The sequence below is a fragment of the Embiotoca jacksoni genome, unplaced genomic scaffold (assembly GCF_022577435.1).
Source record: "Embiotoca jacksoni isolate LCO1_2020_lvr unplaced genomic scaffold, fEmbJac1.0.p SCAF_13, whole genome shotgun sequence".
Classification (NCBI taxonomy): Eukaryota; Metazoa; Chordata; class Actinopteri; family Embiotocidae; genus Embiotoca; species Embiotoca jacksoni.
Genome location: NW_027185263.1, coordinates 16,733,717 through 16,759,015, shown reverse-complemented (window position 1 = coordinate 16,759,015; position 25,299 = coordinate 16,733,717). Strand labels below are relative to the sequence as shown.

The window sequence follows — 25,299 nt, the reverse complement described above, 5'->3', positions numbered from 1 at the left end:
AAAACTGAATTAGAAGCCCTCTGTGCTGCATGTCAGAGCTGTGTGCACCTTGAAACATCTCTTTAAAAGTCAGGCAGCTGTAGATTCACATTCCTGACGTGGCCAGAATTCCTCTACAGATTTTTACCCCCCCCTCCTCCTGGTCTGAGATAAAAGCAGGCTGTATTAAGGAGATTCTTTGAGTGGGGTTTATTAACCATGCCAAAGGGCCTCCCCAACATAACATATCCCTCGCTGATGTTCGTACTGATCCGACAAATATGAGGCTTTACATCTTGTACGTTAAAACAGCAAAACATTCAGCTGCATCTTCCTGATTTTATGTTCTTTATGTGGTCAGTGACTGTAACACTGCCTAAAAAAACTAAAGGAAGCCAGCAGGGCTATCAGCATGGGAGTGAACACTTTGAAAAACAGTGAAATAGATGACTCCTTTTTTTTCAGAAACTCTTGGGAGTCTCCCAAGCTGAGATTAGACAAAAAAGCCAGGAAAGAGTGAAGGAGCTGGAAGAACTCAAGACCGCCGTGGATTCACTGAAGGTAGGAGTTCATGTTGAGAAATGGCCGATTGTGTCTTTTTTTTTTTTTCTTCACACAAAACAAACGCTATAAAATGTTCATCAAAGATCAAGGCTTCAAGTTTGTTCTGTAAAGCACTGACATGCCGGGTGTTCTGTCCAGAACTCGGCCCAAAGAGCCATGGTGGACAGCCAGAAGATGTTCGAGGACATGATCCGCTCCATCGAGAGGATGAGGTCGGAGGTGACCAAGCTGATCGGCATCAACGAGAAGGCGGCTTTCAACCAAGCCGAGGCTTTGATCGAGCGACTGGAACAAGAGATCGATGAACTGAAGAAGAAGGAGTCCGGCCTCAAGCAGCTCCACAGCACCGAGGACCACATCCACTTCCTGCAGGTAACGTACATTTAATGATGTTCAGGTCAGCTGGTGGCATCACCCAACACATATAAGGCAGTGTATGGTCAGAGTCATTCTCTAAAGTTTATGTGTTAGTGCCACACATTTGTGTGCTATTCTGATTTGGACCAAATACCAGTAAATATATCACACTGAAATATTTAGTACTTGTGGATGTGGCTTTTAATAAAATTTCCTAAAACGTACACAGGGCGTCCATGTTTATGGTGACACCTTAAAGCAATATCAAGGCCTTTAATGATCAATATAATCAACTGCAGCGTTTTTAATATCATCATAATGTGTCTCAGTGTTAAGAAGGCAAAGTTAGATACACTTATGTCATCATTATTAGGGCCCGAGCACCGATGGTGCGAAGGCTCTATTGTTCTTCAATCAGTTATTATCCCGCTTTGTTATTATTCTCTGTAAATAACTGCATTTTTGGAGGCTTTATCATATTCAAAAACTCATGAAAGTTGGTAGCGCTTCTCTCTATTTCGTATTTTAGTGGAGTCGCGAGTGGGCGTGGCCAAATGGCTCCCTAGCGCCCCCTAAAAAGATGCCCCAGCAGCTACATTTACCTACATGCACAAAATTCAGTGGACAAAAAAGTTCACTTTTTCAATTTCTCCAAACGTTTCAGCTTCACTAAAAGTTGAATCACCATCAACAGGCTAAGGTGGAATTTGAACCATTAATAGAAACCTTGGTGAAGTGGAATATTTTACCTGTTGAGTTAACCAGACTGTTGGTTGAGTCACTGGAAAGCTCTGAGTGAACTCAGAAACACTTTCCCCGCCGGGACTCTTATTTCAGCGCTGAAAATAGTCCAGCGGTCTACGAACACAGCTTCAGAGCAGGAAACGACCTCATGAGGATGAATACAAATCAATAACAAAAAATAAAGGGTGTGTCTAATTCTTCTTGGAGTTCTGTCCAAACTACCACAAACTTTATCCCCCAAAATTCCATTAATACATTTTAATGCTATACCATGACTTTTTTTTTAATATATTTCAGAAGACATGCGCAGTGATTAGAGCATTTGCCTCAGTGAGAAATAACTTGGTTCAATCCCCACTTGAGACATGCATGTCAGTTCAGAAAAAGTTCATGCTCCAAAAAGTGATAAAAAAAAAAAAAAAGTCAAAGTATGTCATCCAAAAAGTGACTCAAAAGTCATTTTTGTATATAAAATATAGCATAGCCAGGGCGATGTGGCTAAGTTTGATGTTTCGCCTTGACACAGAAAGTTGATGTTTAAGGTCAAACGATGCTCCAAACCTCACGAAACATTGCACATGCGTCAGGCACCAACTTTCATGAGTTTTTGAAGATGTTAAAGCCGCCAAAAAAAAAAAGGACATTCTTTTTTAAGAAGAATAAGGAACAAGATCGAGAAAAAAAAAATTAAAACTACAAACGGGAGTATACGGACCCTCGCGTGCTGCACGTCGGGGAGCCGGCGGCCCTCGACCCGCTGGATCCCCGACGTGCAGCACGCGAGGGCCTCGCATATCACTGCTTGCAGTTTTAATTATGACGATGCCTCAAACTTAACCTGTCAAAGTAAACTCAGTCAACACTATGCGTTAACATTCATCACCACACTCGCTTCCCTTTTCTCGTCAGAACTTCAACTACCTCTGCACCCCCACCGATGACGGCTTCCTCCCCAGAGTGACGGTGAACCCAGACTTCTCCTTCGGCGCCGTCAGGAAGGCCGTGGCTGAGATTAAGGAGCGCATCGAGGAGTATGGCAGGGAGGAGCTGCTCAAGATCTCCAAGTCAGGTCGGACCTCAGCCGCGTAAACACTATACACGACGGGCAAAAAGCACCGAAAAAAAATACCCTCCTGCTGAACGTGAATGTGATCTTCTTTACAGTGAGTGAGGTGCCGGTGTACACCACGGAGAGCCGGACGTTGGACAGAAGGAGCAGAGGTGAGCGCCGGCACGTCATATCGCGACACAAGGCTGTAACAGGTTCATTATTATTCAGGTTCGCCGTAAAATATCGGAGACAAACCACAAAGCGGCACAGTACATACTTCAGTTAAAAGCACTGGCAGACCACATCAACGAAAGAAATGGAGGCATTTGTGTGGGTGCGTGCAGTTCACCTTGACCTAACGCAGTGCTTCCTCGTGTGCAGGCAAAGAAGTGACCGTGGACAGCGCTCCTCCTCCAGAGCCAAGAAGCAGAGCGGATTTTGTTAAATGTAAGTAGCTGGTGAATCTCCCTGAAACAAGACTTTGCAACTCAATTGTGGAAAATAACTCAGTTCTTTCTCTACAGTACTGTTTGTACAGTTTTGAGGTATTTGTACTACACTACAATTCAGAGGGAAATTTAGACACTGTTTGTTGTTACCTCCCAGACTCAGATCATGAATACAAAATTGAATGAGTAATTATGTCCTATGTATTAGTATAGTCTAAACTGCAACATTAAAGTGATGCTTACACATTAATACATCAGTAACATGAATTGTTTTTTCAATTATATAATAATGTATATATGTTATTTAAAAAATGGGTCATTCATTAAAAGGAATACTTTTATTTTAGGCACATTTCACTGCAAATACTTTTGTAGTTCTTCTCACGTACACTTTCTCATGTAGGATTCTTCTATGTTGTTTTACTGCTTCTTTTATGAAGCTCTTCTTCCACAACTGCTGCAATTCAATTCCACCCCATTTCAATACGCTGTTTAAAAGAATAAAATGAATTCTCCTCCTCCAGACTTCTGCCAGCTGAAGTTGGACCCAAGCACGGCCTACAAGGAGCTGTACATCTCTGAAAACAGCAGAAAAGTCGTCCGCACCAGGGACCTGCAGCCCTACGGAGACAACTCCGACAGGTTTGACAGCTTCGCCCAGGTGCTGTGCCGAGAGGCCTTGTCCGGAGGACGCTTCTACTGGGAGATCGAGTGGAGCGGGGAGTTCTCCATCGGCGTGGCCTACAGGGGCATCAGTCGGAAGGGGAAAGGCTCGCTGTGTCTGCTGGGCTACAACGACAAATCCTGGAGTCTCCTGTGTTCTGACACAGGCTACTCTGCCTGGCACAACCGGGTGGACAAAGCCGTGAACGGCCCCCACTCCCCCAGGATAGGCGTGTACCTGGACCACACTGCAGGTGTGCTGGCATTTTACAGCATAGGCAACACCATGACCCTCCTGCACAGGTTTGAGACCTCATTTGTTGAGCCCATCTATCCAGGCTTTGGAGTCGGAACCTCGGTCAAGATCTGCAACATGAAGTGAACATGCAGTATATTTGAAGTCTCATTACGAAATATGTGTTTCTCATAATATACAGCAATGCTCTTGAAATATATATTTTTGCAACAATTTTAAAACTGTACCAAACCACATTAATGAAATTGCACAGCTTGTTTTAGAAGGAAAATGTTCTTTCCAGATGTTTCCCACTTTTTTAAACTCTTGACAGCACAAAATGTATTATGTTTTGCATTGTGCTGTCAAATCACATTTTCATTATAGTTTTTTAAGACATTATTGAAACATAATTACTGTTTAATCACACAAGTACAATATAAAGAAAAGTGTTATTTCTGTTATAGTTTCAGAAGAATATTCCATTGTCGTCACATTTTGGCTTTTGTATCAGATGCTGAGAGTCCTCAGTTTTATTTTCACATGAACTAACCTTTATTTAATTTTGTGTATGTTTACTTAGATAATGGACCACCAGAGTATAATTCCTATTAAAAAAAAGACTTTTGTAACAAAATTATTCATTGATAGTTCTAAATAAAGAACTGAATAAATTAAGAGTTTTGTGTTTTTAAGTTATTAAAAACTATTTACATAACTGGACCAAATTAGGTCATACGTGAATCAACAGATCAAATGCATTATTGGGTTAGAAATGATCGGACTGTCTGATATGGATTTAAAAGAGATATTTGCTCCAAATATTTGATTTCTTTGTGCTTTTACAAATACAAGATTCAAGGAGTTCCAAAGATTTCTGTGTCAATGCAGTAAAATTTGAACTTCCGCTTTAATCAAGAGCTTCACTGGTATGTGAACCTTTGTAATCATATGTATCTGTGAATAACCAAAGCAACTGCTCTGAAACGAATCTTCAGTATTAAAACATAAATTCTTGAGCATTGATAATAGCGCCCTCTGCTGGTTGGAGGCGAGGAAATGAGCAGAAATAAAAATGAAATCTTTAGTCAAGCAGCCAAATTATGAGCAACACTGTTCTGTTCTGACTGTAAACTTCAAAGGTGGATCACATGTCAGAAAATATGACATTATATTATACATTATAACCCAATGCTTCAGCAGTGTAGTGTATTCCAAAGTACAGAGTGCTGTTACACCTGTCCGAACAGCAGAACACAGCACAGGGTACCGTTACCTCTGCATACAAAAATCTAAATTGCTTTCACTGCACAACATCAAAATGTTGGGTTTTTTTGTATTTTTTTTTTTAAAGGTGACAGGAGAGTACTTTGTTGTATCTCCTGGTTTTCTCCAGACAAACTGACATATTTTTGATCTGCATACTGGTTCATGAAATAATGTATCACACCTTAACGCTTTAAGACTTTCACACAACGAACATTTGCCATAATAAGTAACACACAAGGTGTTCACTAATAGCATTAAAGATGGTTCTGTTTTCTGAGTTAACCAGCATGGACCCTTAAACAAACCTAAATACATTCATTATTGGATAGCTCATCCATTATTTACACCACAATTTTTTACTACAGTCAAAATATCCTCAGCACAAAAGGTAAACTGAATATGAACTCTTCCACTATCATTAACAAAATATACTGCATGGAAGATTCCAAGGTACATTTCCTATAGCTGTGTCAAATATAAGAATTTTACATAACAGATAATGTTTAGTAATTAACCTAACATCATAACATGTAATAAAGGTAATATCATCAAAAAAGGAATTTATTTTAAAGAAAGAAAAAGTTAAAAAAAAAAATCTTTTTCTTTAACAAGACATTTATTTATTTATTGGTTCCCAGGATTCTTACAGGAAGTTGAGCATACAACGCTCAAAAGAAAGAGGAAAAAAAAAAACGCATGACAGTCAAAGAATCAGACATCGTAGCCGATTATGCCTCCTTTGCCAATGCACTCCCCGATGTAGAACCACATCAGCACTTCAGTGGCCACCAGTCCGTTCCTTAAAGCATCCTGTGAGGAAACAAAAAGACCTTGTTTGATTTGCTTTAGGAGAAATACGCAGAGCAAAAAGGTTTTATTAACCAACAACACTGACAGTCTTACAGTCACTGTTTTTCCTTGTGGTCTGATTTTATGGTGTTATTATTTTAAGCAGCAGAGACTCACAATAAAAACTCATCACCCTGTTTTTTTTAGCATGTAACGATTGGACCATACCTTGTTCAGGTTTTGAAATGAAAAAAAACAAACATTCCTCAGTCCTTGATGTTTTGCCGGTCAATTAAAACTTTAGCACATGGTTTACAGATTTATTCTCATTATGGCTGGTTTGTGTCAGTAATTGTGCCGATGCAGAGACGGGCAAGTGACACAGTAAATGAACAAATTTCCTTCATCCCTGAAAATGATCAACAACATGACAGTACCCTTCTTTAGAGCCTCTGAAGTCACTGTGCATGACAGTACAGTGTACACCCACATGTTTCTTTACGTTTGTTGGCGTTACGGCTGAGATATGGGCTTTCTGCCCTGTCCACAATCCCCACTGTCCTCAGTTTTAATCGGTTAAAGAATAGAGCTGTTGTCAGCGAGGTCTCTGGAAGACCAAAACAATACTACCAGACTATGTAGTGTTTAGCTGGTCCCAATACATGGCATGTTAAATGTAGTTTGCCAAAACTGCCCGGATGTCCTACTACATCTGGTCGTATTTTGCAGTCCTGCACGCCAGCATGCTACTCTGACTGTTCTGACCCGAAGATACGTCACATCGACTGGACTGAGCTGCCGAGACAGTTGGTGGCGCTAATCCAGGAAATCGCTATTATTTTTCTTTCTCGACTTGCAATTTGTTTCGAATTCCCAGTTTTATGCAAAAAACCCCCCCCCAAAAAACGCTCTTGTAACTCAGCAAATTACATCAAAACATTTGAGAAAATCCGCCACAAAATCAAGCATTTTTAAATGCAACAATCACATTAAAACTCAGCTAAACCCTGGAGGGACAGGCTGATGCTCCTCCCACAGAAGGAGAAACAGAAGAAGAGGCATAATAACACTACGGGTCACACACACATGATCTAGAGGGACAAAGCTGAAGGTGAAGGAGTATGTCCCAGTTGTGTATATACAGTGGGTACGGAAAGCATTCAGACCCCTTTAAATTTTTCACTCTTTGTTTCATTGCAGCCATTTGCTAAAATCAAAAAAGTTCATTTTATTTCTCATTAATGTACACTCAGCACCCCATCTTGACAGAAAAAAACAGAAATGTAGAAATTTGTGCAAATTTGTTAAAAAAGAAAAACTGAAATATCACATGGTCATAAGTATTCAGACCCTTTGCTCAGTATTGAGTAGAAGCACCCTTTTGAGCGAGTACAGCCATGAGTCTTCTTGGGAATGATGCAACAAGCTTTTCACACCTGGATTTGGGGATCCTCTGCCCTTCTTCCTTGCAGATCCTCTCCAGTTCCGTCAGGTTGGATGGTGAACGTTGGTGGACAGCCATTTTCAGGTCTCTCCAGAGATGCTCAATTGGGTTTAGGTCAGGGCTCTGGCTGGGCCAGTCAAGAATGGTCACAGAGTTGTTCCGAAGCCACTCCTTTGTTATTTTAGCTGTGTGCTTCGGGTCATTGTCTTGTTGGAAGGTGAACCTTCGGCCCAGTCTGAGGTCCAGAGCACTCTGGAAGAGGTTTTCTTCCAGGATATCTCTGTACTTGGCCGCATTCATCTTTCCTTCAATTGCAACCAGTCGTCCTGTCCCTGCAGCTGAAAAACACCCCCATAGCATGATGCTGCCACCACCATGTTTCACTGTTGGGATTGTATTGGGCAGGTGATGAGCAATGCCTGGTTTTCTCCACACATACCGCTTAGAATTAACGCCAACAAGTTCAATCTTGGTCTCATCAGACCAGAGAATCTTATTTCTCATAGTTTGGGAGTCCTTCATGTGTTTTTTGGCAAACTCTATGCGGGCTTTCATATGTCTTGCACTGAGGAGAGGCTTCCGTCGGGCCACTCTGCCATAAAGCCCCGACTGGTGGAGGGCTGCAGTGATAGTTGACTTTGTGGAACTTTCTCCCATCTCCCTACTGCATCTCTGGAGCTCAGCCACAGTGATCTTTGGGTTCTTCTTTACCTCTCTCACCAAGGCTCTTCTCCCACGATTGCTCAGTTTGGCTGGACGGCCAGGTCTAGGAAGAGTTCTGGTCGTCCCAAACTTCTCCCATTTAAGGATTATGGAGGCCACTGTGCTCTTAGGAACCTTGAGTGCTGCAGAAATTATTTTGTAACCTTGGCCAGATCTGTGCCTTGCCACAATTCTGTCTCTGAGCTCCTTGGACAGTTCCTTCGACCTCATGATTCTCATTTGCTCTGACATGCGCTGTAAGGTCTTATATAGACAGGTGTGTGCCTTTCCTAATCAAGTCCAATCAGTTTAATTAAACACAGCTGGACTCCAATGAAGGAGTAGAACCATCTCAAGGAGGATCAGAAGAAATGGACAGCATGTGAGTTAAATATGAGTGTCACAGCAAAGGGTCTGAATACTTATGACCATGTGATATTTCAGTTTTTCTTTTTTAATAAATTTGCACACATTTCTACATTTCTGTTTTTTTCTGTCAAGATGGGGTGCTGAGTGTACATTAATGAGAAATAAAATGAACTTTTTTGATTTTAGCAAATGGCTGCAATGAAACAAAGAGTGAAAAATGTAAAGGGGTCTGAATACTTTCCGTACCCACTGTGTATGTGTATATATATATATATTCACTACATGCAACAGTACATACTTTTTAAGAGTAGCTGTAGTACATACTAAAAGTACAAATAAATAGTATGTTACTCAGACAGCAGGGATGCTTTTTACACTCATTTTTGCCAATACAATTCTAAATGTGTTGTTTTTAACATACTGTGAGTTTACCTGACTACTTTCTCTTTGGGTGAAGTAGATGTTGTGGTTCATGTTTAAGTCACTCATCATTATAAATGTATCCTACAGCTGTTCAGACCTTTTGTTCTGACACTGAATTTAGAGATTAAAGTCCCTAAAAACCAGAAAACAACCCGCCAGCTCGGACTGCGGTTTCTAACGATGTGGAACAAATATGTGTTTTATTTTTTTAATCAGTCAGAGGAGATTGACAGAAGGTTTCATTTGATGATGACTCATGTATTGGCCAAACACCACAACAACAACAACAACAACAACACGTACCTTCACGGTGGTTTGACCGAGACGTCCCGTCTGGAAGCCCTTGATGATGCTCGCGGCCCCCTCGATGGCCTTGGGGATCTCGGCAGGAGACGGCGGGACCAGTTCAACACGGGCATAGTACCAGAAAGTAGCTAGCCGAGGTTTGGAGAAGGTGACAGCGGCTTCAGGAGAGAGAAAGAGAGAAACGCTGCGACATGTCAGACCTCTGGAGCTGCATGCGGCTCGTTAGCATCGCTACTTAGCCGTGTCGCGTCGGGTGAAGAGTGTAAACAGTGTAAACAGTGTAAACAGTGTCCGTCCGCTTCAGTCTGGATACATGTTGTAGTTAATAATATTACGAAGTGACTTACCGCCGAGCAGTGTCGGTACTTTGGCGACTAGTTTCTGGACTGCCTGTGCCATGTTCAGGTGTTCGTCGGTGCTAACCGTGTCCCGTTTCTACCAGCCGACTGAATGTCACCTCCAGTAGAAGGACCCGCGACTGCAGCTGTCCACACAACTGCCTGTACATAAACAGCCCGCTGTCTCTTCTTCGGGGATCGAGAGCAGCGGGCATCCTTGGTGTTTTATTACTGCCATCTTCTGGAGCAAGATGAGTCCCACAGTCGCTGGTTTGTCAGATTTTTGAACAGTCCTGTTTCTCTTCAGTAAATTGACCAAGGATCTTATGTCTTGTCCAGTTCCCCCAATATAATGTATTAATTTTTAAAAGATGTATTCATTTTTAAAAGATGTATTCATTTTTTGTTGTGTGGGTTTGACTTCAGCCATGATTTCCCTCCCACAATCTCCAACTATTAATGAAACGTCTACCATCCTGTCCACTGGCTATCAAGCGTATTATAAACCAATACATGATAAATCACTGTTTGCCTGTATAACAATAAGTCAAATCCTTTCAGTTTTACACTTTAAAGGTTAAAATCAAAATGAAGTAAGAGGGAATGGGCTGGAAATTAATTAGCTATGTCAACGAATGTCTACACAAATGAGGACGAAGCAGCAAGACTTCAGGTGAATGTTTCAGAACAAATTAAAATATATTTTCTCTTATTTGACAATATGTGATAAAGAAATCTGTCAATATGAAATTAAATATTCTTGTGTGTCTGTAGTGAACAGGAGGAGATCAGAGGAAGATATTTTGATGCTTTAACTAAATACAGAAAGACAAAGAAAATCTGTGACAAGTTGTCTGATGAGCCGATAATACAGGGGTTGAAAAACGATTTGCAAGAAGAAAATAAGTCACTCGCCATCAATCTGAAAGAGTAAATTATCTAACTAAATACATTTCACTTTTTCCCTCAAATAGACAGTGATAAGACAGTGACTTACTGTATGTACAGACTAAGTGTGTTTAACACTTGAATTCACCATCTATACAGTGTTGTTAATCTCATAACAGGCCAACAACTGATATTTATGACTTGAATATTGTTATTCACAAAATAACATTATGTGTATATTTTGCAAATAACATTTGATTGGTTGATTTTGTATGCACGTTAAATAAAAAGATGAAAAGGATTTTTATAGAATGGGAGGAGGAAGAGGAAGAAACCATGCAGCAGTAGCAAGAGCAGGAGAAAAAAAAATGTGATGAACTGTTAAAGATAAATAATATATGTACACACACACACACACACACAAACATCTGGTGGGATTATTTAAACACTGTTAAAATGATATGTGTTCATCTCAGCCAGTAGTCTCCACCTACACTTGTGTTGTTGTCTAGTAATGATTTTATTGTTTGTCTTTATTTGTTTTGTGCAGGAAAAGGAGAATGAAAATCTGGGAAGAAAATGAAAATCTAATTCATGAGGTAAGACATTTACATATATTTATAATTATGTCCTCTCTTCTCCAGTGAGACAATTTCAACAGTCAAACTTTGAGTTTTCAATTAAGTTAAATTAGTATTTAATTACTGGACCATGTTTAAGTAGCTGACAGAATTACAAAAAACACACATTGCCATAATCAAAAAGGAAAACATGTATCTGGTGTTAATTTCCCAGCATCCTCTTCTGGACCTCACTCTCACTCTGAGCTTCTTCTCTTTCAGGTGGAATATCAGAGGAAGTTTTGGGATGAAGAACGTGCTAACTTTACACATGTTGAGGGAAGCTGAGTAGAAATTTAAAGCCAACTTTTTATTCATAATTCGTGAGAATATATATAATCTATCAAACCGTTACTGGTCCAAATATGTATTTATTTATTTAATGTTTATTTGTGTAGGGACAAGTATGTAGCATCAAAATTGCGACACACCACAGCATTTATAGCCTAAACTGATTAGCAATGCTCGTCCCTAAATATAGTACAGAAAATTAACAACTCACAAAACTTTCATAGGAGACAATCCAAGTCATACATTCAACAATAGGTATATACAATCAAAATACAAACGTTAATGAGAAATACAGACAGGTTATATGGAAAATGTATGTAAATATGCACCATAAAACGGAGCACCAGATCATTGATCAAAATTTTAAAAAATGTATTTCTTAAGAATATGGCAACAATTTGATTTTACCAGTTTCCTCTCCAAAACTTTGATTGCTCGATTGTATATCTTCACAAGAGGTTTGATTACTGTAGATGTTGCTTGTGACCAAGAGGTTACACAATAACTTAAAAAGTTAGAAGAATAATAGAAGAGGTTTATATGTATGTATGTACATCATATAGTATGATGTGTGTTTATTTTCACTGTGGTCATCATTGTTCTGACATTTCATCTTTCTTTGGCAGGAACTCAGAAAAGAAATTAGAGAACTTCAAAAACAGCTGAGCGACAGACAGGAAGAGCAAATAAAGTACTGCGATGCATTTACAGTGTAGATCAGTCTTATTTACTGCAGCTGACTTTAATATAATATCATTTGTACACAACAATAAGCAGATGTTTGTGTGGAGTTTTCTGATATCTCATATGTGTTTGTTTTTTGGTTTAACAGAGAAGCACTGACAGTCCAGAACCCACGAGACAAAACGGTGAGTATAACCGGACACAATTATTTCACATATTTATTCTCAAAATGACACAAAACAAAACAGATTCATTCCAGCAGCCATGACAGGAACTTCACGTAGTTCAACACTTTGGAAAATATTATTTTTTGCTTTCTTGCTCCTTAATCAACACATCATGTCTGGGTTGTGTGCAGAACTATGTCATGTACTGCGCTGTGAGTTTCTGAAGTCTTTTCTGAACATAACCAGAGGAGTGTTCATTGGTTTTAGAGGATCAAGGTCTCACTGTAACATGCGTACTGAAACTCTCTGTTGTCTTTGTGGGAGAAGGACGATGAACAGGAGAAGGACGAAGAAGTGGGGAAGGACTAAAAGGATGGCAATGATGAAAAATGCAGGAAGGAGACATAGAGAAGGTGGTTGTCTGTCAAACAAACAAAAAAAGTTTTCCCTCTGTTACTCATTTGAGTCTTATGTTTGTGTTGAGTTGGTGGCGCCTTGTTACTAAGTTCCCGTGGGAAGGAGTCAGACTAGCATGCTGATGAACTCTGTGTTTATTCAAAGTCCTTGTAGAAAGTATATAACAAGAATATCTCCCAACCGCCATAACTTAAGGTTTCACTACCTTAATACCTAAACACAACAAAGACACCATATTTATTAAGTTATTATATTAATAACTGGCATCCTGTCTGTTTTCTCTATAATGATTACAATATTTTTGCTCTAATATTAGCAATAAGACTTAAGACAGTGTTGAACTGGATTATTAAAGAAACACAATCAGGTTTCATGACCAAAAGACATTCAACAAACAACATAATGTGTTCATTTATTTTTCTGACTTCTACAAAACTACAGCAGTGTGGAAAGTTCTGGAGAAACTGCTGCTGGACTTGGCTCGCTCATCTTTCTGGATGGAACAGATGATGGCGGCAGCAGCAGGATGAATTAATACGTGCACAGACATGATTTCTGCAGCTCCAGATTCCTCCAGCGTTACTGTCCGGACCCCCAACCCACTGCTCATGGAATCAGAGCTTTTATCAGCAACAGAAAGTGGTCAAGTCACCAGATTACAACCCTCTGAAACATTTTACCTGCTCAGAAGGAGGCAGACGACAAAGAACTGAAGATACTGATGGGAAAATCCTCTCATGTCCACATGTTCTATTATTAAAGATAAAACAAACTTCTGTGAAAACAGCAGGCCCAAATGAGACTTTCCTTGTTTCCATGTATTTTGAACATTTTATGTATCGACATGAAAACATATAATTGGTCTCAAAGACCAAAACTATTCCTTCTGGACATCAAACCACATCCTGACTTACTGTGTTAGTTTGTCTGTGACATTTATTTATAACTACAAAATACCTCTATGCACGCTGTATTTATTAGAACTTGATGAAAGACAAGTCTATTGGTTCAAAGTTATCTTATTCATGTACCCCGACTCAAAATGGACAACAGTGACCAGACAGAGTGTTTTATCACGACGGACACATCAGGTAATGAAGGAGAACCTGAATCATTGACAGAAGCTCACAGAACTTTACGTCACACTTTACTTTTCAGTTTCACACTTCAGATTTTTGACAATATTATTGCTGAAGCAAGATCGTGTTTACAAAGTAAATAAAAGATCAAAAGTGAAGAAAAAAAACAACTGTTTGAAGAATGTGTGTACATTACAACACTTTAGTCACTGTAGTGAAAAAAACAGCTGTAAGCAAATCAGTGAAACAAAAGAAATGTATATACACATGTAAATTATATGATAATATAATATCAGTTTTGGACATCTCTTCAGTCTGTCTTGTTCCTTCAGACGCACACGCACGCGCGTACTCCAACGTCATGACGACCTGACCCCGGGTATATAAGGCCGTGCACATTGGAATTCGTCCCTTCTCACCTGGACTTGAACTTGGATTTAAGTGGACTTGTTCAAAGCCTCCTGTGGAAAGTTCAACTCTTGGAGAAAGAATCTACTGAACCCAGATTTTGTTGGAAAACAAACCTTTTTCACCTTTAATTTATTGCCTGAAACCTACAGCTTGAAGATGCCTCCCAGTGGACCCACTCTCTTCACGCTGCTGGACGACGCCGGGGGGGTCATCGACCGTGATGGCAAGACCACTTTAATAAAAAGTTATTTTATCATTTTACTTCAAAATTATATTAAATTACTCCTTTATAATTGGTAAAAACTGCATTTGTGTAGAAATCATTGTAAATTTTTAAAAGTAAAAGTGAGCAGGTCATCTCATGTCATTAGGCCTTTTGGAAAAAAACACAAATTTGGTGAAAAGAGACAGCTATTCGACGATTTCTCCGTGAAAAATAATTATTTTAAGGATAGAATCAGATAGATATGGCGGGAAAGGTGCGTGTAAGGACAATTGGTGTAATGCTTTGAAATCACTGTTATTTGGATTTGAGGGCAAAAAATGTGGGAAATTTTACATCTAAATTTGGGAAAAAGATGGCGACCAGGCCAAAATTCATAAAATGCCAAAAACAATTCATTTTGTGGTGCACCATGGAGACCGATGGAATGATCCGTTCCGTGCGTCAGAACGCCCAGACGCGCAGATGTAAGCCAAATTTCCCCGTTTCTCCGTATAGGAACCTGAGTCCATTTTTTTTGACCTATTTATCAGGAGCTGATCATGTTGTCCTTTTATGTTTAATATCAAATAAAAGAATTATTATATTTCCAAACATTCATTGGAATGCCCCAACTTGAACCTGAGCAGAGTTTAATATAAAAACAGAGTTAAATGTTTGTGGATCTTGATCGTGACTTGCTGTGTTTAATCATTACATACATGTACTTGAAATGTCTGATTAGATTGATATAATATTTGGTATTTGTTGTGGTATTAAACTTTCGAGTGAGCGATTCTTTGACGCACCTTTAAGGGAGTGCATGTGCCGTCTCTCACAGAAACGATGACTTTTATCTCGTAAACTGGAGATTTGTTTGTTATAAGCTGATCGTTTGGTCCGCATAAATGTATAGATCTTCCTGTGTGTGTTTTTTTTTAAAATTATTATCAGTATTACTTATTGTTATTATTATTTCTCTGTTGTCGGTTGAGTTTGATTTAGGCAATCAACCTGAATCTATAGAAAAGTGGGGAGCTCCGTGCGCAAAATCTTCTTCACAATTCTAGTCTACCTTGTGATTTCAAATGTTTTTATAACTGGCAGCTCTGCAGTGTTTAGATATATTGTTGATGTTGTATGACATAATTGTGACACATGACTGTTATTTTCAGCTATATTTCTCTTGTATTCAGCTGAGACTCAGAGACTGTGACCATCTTAATTCCACTATACTGTTCAACAATATTTGGGCCATATTTATTGTTTCACATTTGAGCCACATTAAGTGCTCACTCTGATTAGCCAGTTCTGATTGTGCCCTATCATTGCCAATATCCGTCCAAATTAGCTGTAAAGTATTTGGTCTATATTTGCTGCATCACATGTGGACCACTTCAGGTTCAAATCCAGATTATCAAGTCCTTACTGTGACTTTGCAAAACCTGGTCCAGATATGTAAGATTTGCTGCATTAGATGTGGGACACTTTTGGCTTTCAAGCCTTCGTCGACTGTGTCACATCTGAGCCAAAGGAGGCATCTGGTCCATATTTATTTTTTGTCACATGGGCCTCTTTCGGGTCACATCCAGATAAACAGCACAAGATCTTTGAACACAGTTGATGTGGAACATATTTGCTATTTTACATGTGGGCCACTTCACTTCAAGCTCACATTTTGTTTGTGGCCAGAAGGCCAGCAGAGCTGAGCGGTGCCCACATCCAGCGGTGTAATCTATGTTTTGACCAGAGTAGTGACCCCAAAACTGTGCTGTCAGACCAGCGAGCTTGAATGTAGTCTCATGTCATGATAGCATTGCTGACAGCTGTCAGACAAGACTCCTTCACAGACCTCATTGCGCTCATTTTATCACATCTTAGTTATAATTATTATATATAAAGCTATAAAGCCTGTCAGTGCTGTAAATAATTAATGTGCATCAGTTATGTGTCTAAGTGATGTTTATAGATTTGAATTGATACCTCACTATGAATGCAAACGTACTTGTCCTTTGCATAAACAAAATTAAGTTAATAATTCTCATGAAGTCTCACATGACTGCAGTGTAAACGTATTGTCTTGTCATCATGTGTTAAAAATGACAGAGGCAGGACTGCACAATAATTTATATTAATATGGGCTATGGGGTTTTGCACAGTTGTAGTTAGTTAACGGTTTGAATTATTTATGTTTAACCTTAGTTGTGATTGCAGCTAATTTAGCCACACATCAGAAATACTAAGATGTGACATGATTTTGTTTCTTTCTCAGGTGTGCTGGAGTTCTTCCTTGGATTTCCCCCCCCTGAGATCATCGTGGAAGAAGACTTGGAGGACCTCCCCCCCGACTTCTTTGAAGAGACTGAGGAAGAAGAGTCTGAGGAAGAGGACACTGAGGAAGAGGACTCTCAGGAAGAGGAGGACTCGTCTGACTGGGACAGCGAGGATTCTGGGTACGACGATGTGGACGAGGAGGAACAGGGATGTGAAGATGACCAGCGGTTCCCACCAGAAGACTTCTGGAGCGGTTGGCAAGCTTTTTCCCTCCGTGGACTTGTTCTTCCCGTCGATGCTCTTCCCGCTGATGCTCCTATTGCTGATCCTGCTGGTGCTCCCGTCGATGCTCCCTCAACCTCCGCAAAGAGAAGAAGAGAAGAGGACGACATGGAGCAAGAGGACGCAAAGAGGCCTCGGGGGACTCACTAGGAAGACCCTTAGAAGTCTGCACTTTGAATATTGAGCCTCAGCTCCATCACAAACAGCAACGGGGAGCTAATTTTCAGGCCTTTTGAACATTCATTGCTTCCTGATGACAGCGACTCAGATTAGAGTCCGAGCACGCTGTTTGCTGGAGGATGTAAAAACCCTAAAACCTTTGCGTCTGGCGAGGTTGGCAGTGGCTGGTTGGTGATGACTTAGTAGTCACTTGCACCAGGGTGCTTTTTTAAAAAAAAAAATTGGCTTCTTTAGAGATTTAACAGTAATAATAGTTTGCTTTTATGCACAGTTGTTTAATCCTTTGTACTCACGTGGAGGCTGGAGTTAATCACAACTGACATTGGGGTGTCTCACCCTGGACAGGTCAGAGGTGTCCATGGAATCAAGGATGAACTGAAAAGATTTTGAGGTCAAAGGTAAAGGTCACTGTGACCAAATATCTGTCCCAGGCTCATGAACTCAATATCTCAGGAAACTTCTTCAAATTTGGCAAAAATATGCACTTGGTCTCAAGGATGAACTGAAAAGATGTTGGAGGTCAAAGGTCATACCTGTCCCAGGCTCAGGGACGCCTTCAGGGAATTTGTTCAAATGTGGCACAAACGTTTATTAATCTGGTTCTCAATCCTCAGGGATTTAACAAAAACAACAATCCTGTAATACATACAGGAAATGCTCACATGAGTTATTGTCCATGACGCAATGTGGAAGAGAAGGTAAGTTTGACCTTCTGACTTACAAAGGAAGTTGCTTACTACATGTTATTATGTATAATGTGCCGTTGTTGATGCCTCTGGGCTGGCGATAGCAGGAGGTGTTATGTTTTTTGGTTGTCTGTCCACCAGTAATTTAAAAATGATGTATGTTCTCACTTGGTCTTGGTAACAACATTACTGTCCATGGTGTAATGTGGAAGAGAAGGTAAGTATGAGCTTCTGACTTACAAAGGAAGTTGGCTACTACAGGTTGTGATGCCATTTTTGATGCCTCTTGCGCTGACGAAGAGGCTTTATGTTTTTGAGTTGATGCCATCCCAAGCTTGTGAACACAATATCCCAGGAAAGTCCTCAGGGAATATCTTTAAATTTGACACAAACTTTCATTTGGACTCAAGGATGAACTGGTAAGATTTTGGTGGTGAAAGATCAACATTCGTTCTGTTCTTCTTTCTAATATGAAAGGTAAGTAAATTATGAATGAGATTTAAAGTGTCCTACAGGGTCTAATAACACTTATTTTACAGTGCACTTGTTATTTATTTATTTATTTATAACATATTGTTATGTGTTTGTTTTGTACCAGAAAAGGTAAGTTTGTAATTACGACAACATTTACAACTGAATGAGGTTTTTAACATTTCTCTTATCAGCATTTAAAAGTGATGTATTTCACTGACTCCACGGTGGAAATACCCGCAGCCGTCCGTCCGTCTCAGGCTCGTCAACACTATATCTCAAGAACAGCTCGAGGAAATTTCATCAAATTTGGCACGAATGTTCTTTTGTTCTCCTGGTCACAACATTGAGGTCAAAGGTCAATGTCTCTGTAACCTCACATCTGTGCAGTTACTGTGAACGCAACATCTCAGGAACCTCTTCAGGGAATTTTTTAAATGTGTCAAATAATATTCTCTTGGACTCAAAAATGAACTGAAAAGATTTTGGAGGTCAAAGGTCAAGGTCACCATGACCTCATGTCTGCCTCGGGCTTGTGAGCTCAATATCTCAGGAACACTATCAGGGAATTTGTTCAAATGTGGCACAAACATTTATCGGTCTGGTCCTCTCCTGCTCAGGAACAACAAAACACAAAACAACTGTCCTATAATTAACAGGAAATGATCACGAGTTATTGTCCATGATGTAATGTGGTAGAAAAGTAAGTACGAGCATTGTGATTTACAAACACCTTTTGATTATTGTTTAAAGCTGCAGGAACTTTGTAAACTACCTCATGTACAATTTGTTTTTACTGTTTTTGTTCAGTATTTGATATTGTCTATTTAACAATAAAAACAATGTAATATTGCTTGTCCTGTTGTTTTTCTGCCTTACATCAAAGTGAAGTAAAGTATTAACAATATTTAAAGTGTCCAGCCAGTTCTTATTTCATGGTTCAGTAATTGAACTCAAGCTGTTATACTGCTATGTATTGGTGTTGTTAAGCTGTACATGACTATACCAGACAAAGGTAAGTTAATACTTAATGATTAATAGATTAAAAAGGTTTTAAAATACCTCTTCCTGGTGATTAAAAATAACATATTTGACTGACAATGTTGCCCCTTTTTTTTTCTTATTTTATTTACAGGGTATTCTGTAGGTGGCTAACTGACCGAGGTACGGTAAAAATGAATCACATAGAATCTCTAGAAAATATAAACATCTGTGATTATCTATGTAACTCACACTGTGGTATTTAGATTGTTTTATAACTGGTGGTTGATGGCTGTTAAACAGACGGATGTCCGACGTCTGCTCTCTCCTTCAGGACTTCACACGCTGGATCAACATCCACGAAGGAAGCAACGGTGTGGAAGACTGAGACTCATCATCCAGGAGATGCTTGACAGCAGAGAGGACACGTTGACCCGACCAGATGAGAAGGACGGAGGACCAGAGGACCAACTGGAGAGCGGTGGTCTGTTTTTCAGTCAGCTAGGTGAGTAATCTCTCACAAAGACTACAGAAGTACCGATACTGACATAAAGTTACATCACTCCATCAGTTAGTAAAATGATGGAGCCTATAATTGTCCTTTACCTACAACACCACAGATTAAAGTTTATTTATCGTACACATATCTTTACAATGGGCACAAATAGTCACTGGAGGTCTAATTAAACAATGTAAAGCAGATACCAACAATGCAAAGGCTGTTTTTTTTTATGTCCAAAACTATTTATTCCTTGTTTTGCTATTTCACAGGACAGGACTCTTTGTGTCTTCATCACTCCTGGGTCTTCAGCTGAGAGTGGACATCAGTTCTCCCAGGAAGAACCACTCTCAGCACTCTTCCCACTTCCAGCCACCAAACCCCGTCCACCTGACGAGCCGCCTGCCCCTGACACCACCCTCTTCAGCCGCCAGGAGGGGTATCCTGACCCTCCCCGCACAGAGGAAGTGGTCATAATGTGCTTCCTCTGTGCCGGTGGCTTCGGGAAGCTCCTCACACACAAAGACACACAGACAGGAAGCTGTCCCCACCTTGATGCCTCGACGCTCTGACATCAGTGAAGAAAGATGTTTCCAGACCAGACAGACAAGTTTCAGGCTAAAAAAGGAAAAAAAAAAGATTTCTACAAGATTTAAAGTATTTAACTTTGTCACATTCAGTCGTGTTTTACCAGACATGAATGTGTAATGTTTATCTGCTGAATTACATTTTAAACTTCATAAACATTTTTCATTTGATCGATCTGTATTAGCATGACATTAATACTTTTGGAACAAAAATTGTGTAAAATAAAATGTACTTTGGTCATTTTTCAGTGAAAATGTAAAATGTAATTTGCGAGATTTTAGTTTAAGATATTTAGTCAATTTGAAAAAAATAATAATCTAAAAACACGCTTTTTTCACTTTGTCATTATTGAATGTCGACCGATGTAAAAATGAGAATGTTATTTTAAAATGTAATCTACAACACAAATTTTACAACTTGACTGCTTTGATGTTGAATTAAATAAAATATTTAGATGTGAAATGATACTGTGTTCTGTGAAATCCTTGACGTTCACTGATGGTGGGTCAACATGGAGCTTCTTTAATACTGAATCAAATACACATTTAAAGGGGCCTGTTTCCATCATCAGGTGCACTGACATTTGTTATAAGTGGTCAGTTTGTAACTCAGCACAGTTTAATGGTTTAAAACTTGTCAATATGAAGGCAGAAAAGAAGTCTACACATATTTCATAATTTGACATATTTCTTTTGTGTATGTGAATGTTTTCTTAACATTTTTGAACAGTTCATATTAAACATCACCACTTCACTATTTACTTTGAATTTGGGAGCACCCCATGTAGTATGATAAGATACTTTGTGACTACATCCCCTGGTTTAGTCTTTATGAACATACGGTTCCTGTCAGGCCACACATCGGCTCTATGATGAGCTGGATTAAACATAAAAAAAACTCCTGTTCTGTTGTAACATCACCACCTCAGAGTCGACACTCTTGTGAATCTCAACTCTTAACGTTTTTCTTCGACGTGGTGCAGATCTCAGATGGTCTCTGTGACTCTACAAGCAGCACCAGCTACTTAAAAACACCACACACCACCTGGAAAACATCAGCCCAACATCCCCACTCTTTTAGCTCTGTTTTTGACCTCCACCAACACTTGAGGGAAACATCTGGCTCTTCAGCAGCTGAACGCTCCACAATGTTGACCAGTCTGTGTGCTGTTTGGTGCTGAGCAGGAACGACTCAGAGAGGTTTTAGGAGCAAACCAGAGCAGTGAAGTGGTGACCTGACAGTTAAACAATGACACAATAAAGCTCTGTACGAGTCGGCTTCAAGGCAGAAGAGGATCCACTCTGCTCAGTTTCTGGAGACTCTCCTCATGACGCTGACTTGCTCTGCTCAAACTGTCCACGTTATAAAAATAACAAGACGCTGGAAAACATACGCAGGTCTTTTTCAGCCCACTGTGGTGTGACCTGCACAATATACATCACTTCTGCTCCATGTGTAGGTAAATATTCATCAGGTTGGCTTCTCACAGTGAGTCTTCATTCACTTGTCCACATGTGCAACATTTCAGTGCTTGTCCATGGAGAAACTCCTTCGTGCTTCACCGCAAGTAATATTCAATTGCAGCGGAGAATGCAGCAAAGCCTCCACATCCCAGGACGCCGGCTTTCAGACCAGCTGCAAAGCAGAAACAAGAAGAAATGTGACGACAAGAGAAATGCACTTCCTTCAGAGTGAACCATCAAAGTAAACAAAGGAGGTTACACACCACGAAACCCAATGGCTCCTCCAGTCACACAGCCGCTGTACACCGCGTTCTTCCAGTCTGACACGCCTCTGTGCTGCACATGAAAAACAGGTACAAAAAAATGTTTCAACAGAGCACTAGAGGCAGATAATAACCGGTAACAAATAAGGCTTCAGGTTTGAATGACCAGTCAGAGTACTAATATATCTGAACAGTAATAATTTGGATGAGTGATTTTTTTTTGTGCATTTCACTACTTGGTAAAAAAAACCAAATGACGTCCAGCACCAGATGACGCTATAAGACCTCTCTGAGGAGTTTAAAACAGAACTACCAAAACATCTGATGCTCCCCATTGTGTTACTTTATAAGAACAAAATGTGAATTAGTACTTCATAAATAGTCAGGATTTATAATTTCACCTCAAATGTTCCATCAGAGATCTGCTGAAACAAAGCTGTGAAGTCAGACTTTTCAACACCACCCTATAATTACGTTGCACTGTTCATCTCATTTCATTCCATAGCACCTGACACTTTTTTTTCATTCATCCCAAACTGTATTTATTTATTTTTATTTAATTTGTTTTTTTGAGTATGTAGTCTGTGTGTGTGTATTTATTCATTGCTCTTTTTTTTTTTTTTTTTTTTTTCTAAAATACATATTTTTTTAAATCTTATTTCTAAGACATTTTAGAGTGGAACAAAGGGTTCCCGTTATTTTGTCCATTTCCTGTTTTGCTGCAGGGAATGATGGACATTATGAAATCCTCTTTACTCATTCATCGTTGGTTCTGAGCTCCTGTCAGAGGTTATATATCCATCATGTGTCTGTCACCCCGGCCACCATCAGCCCCACTTGATGAGGACGTACTGATTCTATGATGCACTCTGTGCAGGAGAACATGGCGCCCACGATGGCAAAGTTCTTGGCGTAGGACATCCCCCTCTGGCCCATGTCTTTGAGGACTTCTCGGGCTGTTGGAGTTCTCATAGGGTCCTTGGGGTCGAAGCCAACGTTGGTATCGATACCAGCAGTGAAAACACCAAAAGCTCCTCCGAGGACAAACCCTGCGGAGCACAAAGACACCAACATGAGTCTCTGAACAATACATCACAACATCTACAGACCGTCGGGTTCATCTCCTCTGATAGTGGAACTCCTTTTGCCCTTGAAGCAGTGGAGAGACGAGGATTCAGGTTCTTAACCTAAGCTCAAGTACTAATACCACACTGTGAAAATACTCCACTCATAATTAAAGTCCTGCATTCAAAACCTTACTTAAGTAAAGGTATGCAAGTATTGTCAGCAGAAGGGACTTCGTCAAAAGTTAAAGTACAAATCCTCCCTGTCAGTATTTTACTATATATGATAGCTTTGGATTCATGTTACTGCTGCATTAATGTGCATCGTAGTGTTGTACTTATTTAAGGTTGTGTGGATTGATTTTAACTACTTTATATAATGCTGGTTGGTTTAATCAACAATCTACAATCAATCTAATCTAAAATTATTACATGTTCGTATCGTCTCTGCTCACTGGGAACCACGTATCTTGAAAAAGTCAACAAGCTCAGAAGAACAGATTTGTTTCCCCGGTGAATCCGAAAGGTTTTTTTTTTTTAAATATAGCATTCAGTTGAATTAAAGGGAGAGTTTTCTCAGCCCATGAAGGGACATCAACAGTTTATGTTGTAAATTGCACATCACCAGATTTGAAGATGCATGGTTTCTACAGGACAGAAAGGGTTTGAAAAACTGCAATCTGAAAAGTAACTAAAACTGTCAGACGAATATAGTGGAGTAAATAGTCAAATATTTGTCTTGAAGATTTTAGTGAAGTCGATATTCAAGTGCTAACAGCTCAGATTGTACTTCAGTACATTACTTGAGGAAATGTATTTTAGTTACAATCAAAAACTGCCTTCGACTAACAGATTATGTTTGTACAGTTTGTTGTGCAGTTATTATTAATTATAGAGGCCATCCCATAATCCTGAAGCCTGAGGTGTTTTCGGGCGTTTTCTCATGAAAAACTAATTCAAACACGAGGTCTGCCACCGTTTTCCAGCCGCAGCAGACAGAGTAAGTGTCGCTGTGGTTGCTCACCTCCCACACAGGCCAGAACAGACTTGAAGGCGCAGCTCTCCATTCCCCTCTCGATCATCTTCTGGTCGTCGCTTTTAAGAGGCACCGGCAGTCCCCCCATAACGGCGGGGTTCAGGTCCTTCACGGGCCTCTTGTCCCCGATAAGATGGTGCATAATCATACTGTACTGAATCGTTGGGCTGTCCATGCTCGGAACAGGCGAAGCTGGACTTTGAGAGTCGGAGGCAGCAGCGTTTGCTCCCACGGAGGCGGCCATGTTTCTCAATGACACTGCTTTGGGTAAATGTAGTCCGAAGACGAGCGCGTGCAGGTTCGTCACTTAAGACATTTAAATTATTTATTTATATGATAACAGAAAGGGATAGCACAGGCAAAAGCATATATATTCTATGTATTTTATTAATTAAAGTGTTTTTATTCGTTCATATAAGGGTTTGTTGAATTCGTATCAGCACATTCGATACAACGTCAATATGACGTCAACGCAGCTTTGCGGTAAATCTACCTGCACGGAAGTTATAGTTTTTATTAAAAAAACCTTGTGATCATTTTAGAGGCTGCAGCTTGTGTGTTGTTGAATTTGATTGCAACAGAGGTATATTAAGTGTCATGGTTTTAATAAATTCTTTCAAACTTAATTCGAGGTCTGAGGTCTACTTCTACATTTGTGCAGCTTTAATGTATACAACTGTGTCAGAAAGGTGTTGTTTGCCCCATTGAAGGGAGTGAAAACATATCAATACAATAATAATTCAACACCACAAAATTACCAATACTCATCAGTTTACATCATTATCAACAAATGTTTTTTTTTTTTTGGTGGGGTTTAAAACTAACATGAAAGGCTATCATTCACAACCAGATCCCCATCACGAAATTTAACAGTAAAGAAAAGGAAATTAAATAAAAATTAATAAATGATAACCAGTCACGCAACACAGGCCTACATCGTTAGTAACATCGTAATTGTTTTTTTTTATTATTATTTTTTATTTTAAAAACGTGCGTACACTGTATTTGAATCTTTATCTTATTTTCCGTTGCCCCGCAACCGTTTTCAACTGAAAGACTACATTTCCCAGA

General features: G+C 39.6%; 3 protein-coding genes across 4 annotated transcripts in view; 1 reads left to right on the top strand and 2 right to left on the bottom strand.

Moving 5' to 3' along the window:
* Window positions 1-5,036, top strand: part of ftr82 (finTRIM family, member 82) — a 13,074-nt gene extending 8,038 nt beyond the window's left edge. For both annotated transcript variants that reach the window (XM_069146974.1, XM_069146973.1), the window contains exons 3-8: window positions 445-540; window positions 682-915; window positions 2,554-2,713; window positions 2,809-2,865; window positions 3,077-3,142; window positions 3,669-5,036. In XM_069146974.1, coding sequence (XP_069003075.1) covers window positions 445-540; window positions 682-915; window positions 2,554-2,713; window positions 2,809-2,865; window positions 3,077-3,142; window positions 3,669-4,189 — 1,134 coding nt within the window. In that variant the 3' untranslated portion in view covers window positions 4,190-5,036. The remainder of the gene's footprint in view (window positions 1-444; window positions 541-681; window positions 916-2,553; window positions 2,714-2,808; window positions 2,866-3,076; window positions 3,143-3,668) is intronic.
* An 870-nt stretch (window positions 5,037-5,906) lies between these two features.
* atp5l (ATP synthase, H+ transporting, mitochondrial F0 complex, subunit g) lies at window positions 5,907-9,830 on the bottom strand. The gene is made up of 3 exons (XM_069146978.1): window positions 9,692-9,830; window positions 9,342-9,502; window positions 5,907-6,121 (listed from the first exon to the last, which is right to left on the bottom strand). The coding sequence occupies exons 1-3, from the start codon at window positions 9,741-9,743 to the stop codon at window positions 6,023-6,025; spliced, it is 312 nt and encodes a 103-aa protein (XP_069003079.1). The 5' UTR covers window positions 9,744-9,830; the 3' UTR covers window positions 5,907-6,022.
* A 10,080-nt stretch (window positions 9,831-19,910) lies between these two features.
* timm22 (translocase of inner mitochondrial membrane 22 homolog (yeast)) lies at window positions 19,911-25,198 on the bottom strand. The gene is made up of 4 exons (XM_069146972.1): window positions 24,217-25,198; window positions 22,981-23,177; window positions 22,129-22,201; window positions 19,911-22,037 (listed from the first exon to the last, which is right to left on the bottom strand). Exons 1-4 carry the CDS (start codon window positions 24,470-24,472, stop codon window positions 21,961-21,963), a joined length of 603 nt encoding a protein of 200 aa, XP_069003073.1. The 5' UTR covers window positions 24,473-25,198; the 3' UTR covers window positions 19,911-21,960.
* Window positions 25,199-25,299: the final 101 nt, after the last annotated feature.

Coding starts and splice junctions, on each gene's coding strand:
- atp5l (XM_069146978.1), bottom strand. CDS start 9,743: ATGGCACAGGCAGTCCAGAAACTAGTCGCCAAAGTACCGACACTGCTC. Junction 9,503..9,691: donor AGTACCGACACTGCTCGGCG/GTAAGTCACTTC, acceptor TCTCTCCTGAAG/CCGCTGTCACCTTCTCCAAA. Junction 6,122..9,341: donor TCGGTCAAACCACCGTGAAG/GTACGTGTTGTT, acceptor GTTTCCTCACAG/GATGCTTTAAGGAACGGACT.
- timm22 (XM_069146972.1), bottom strand. CDS start 24,472: ATGGCCGCCTCCGTGGGAGCAAACGCTGCTGCCTCCGACTCTCAAAGT. Junction 22,202..22,980: donor CAGAGTGCATCATAGAATCA/GTACGTCCTCAT, acceptor TTTCATGTGCAG/CACAGAGGCGTGTCAGACTG. Junction 22,038..22,128: donor AGGAGCCATTGGGTTTCGTG/GTGTGTAACCTC, acceptor TCTGCTTTGCAG/CTGGTCTGAAAGCCGGCGTC.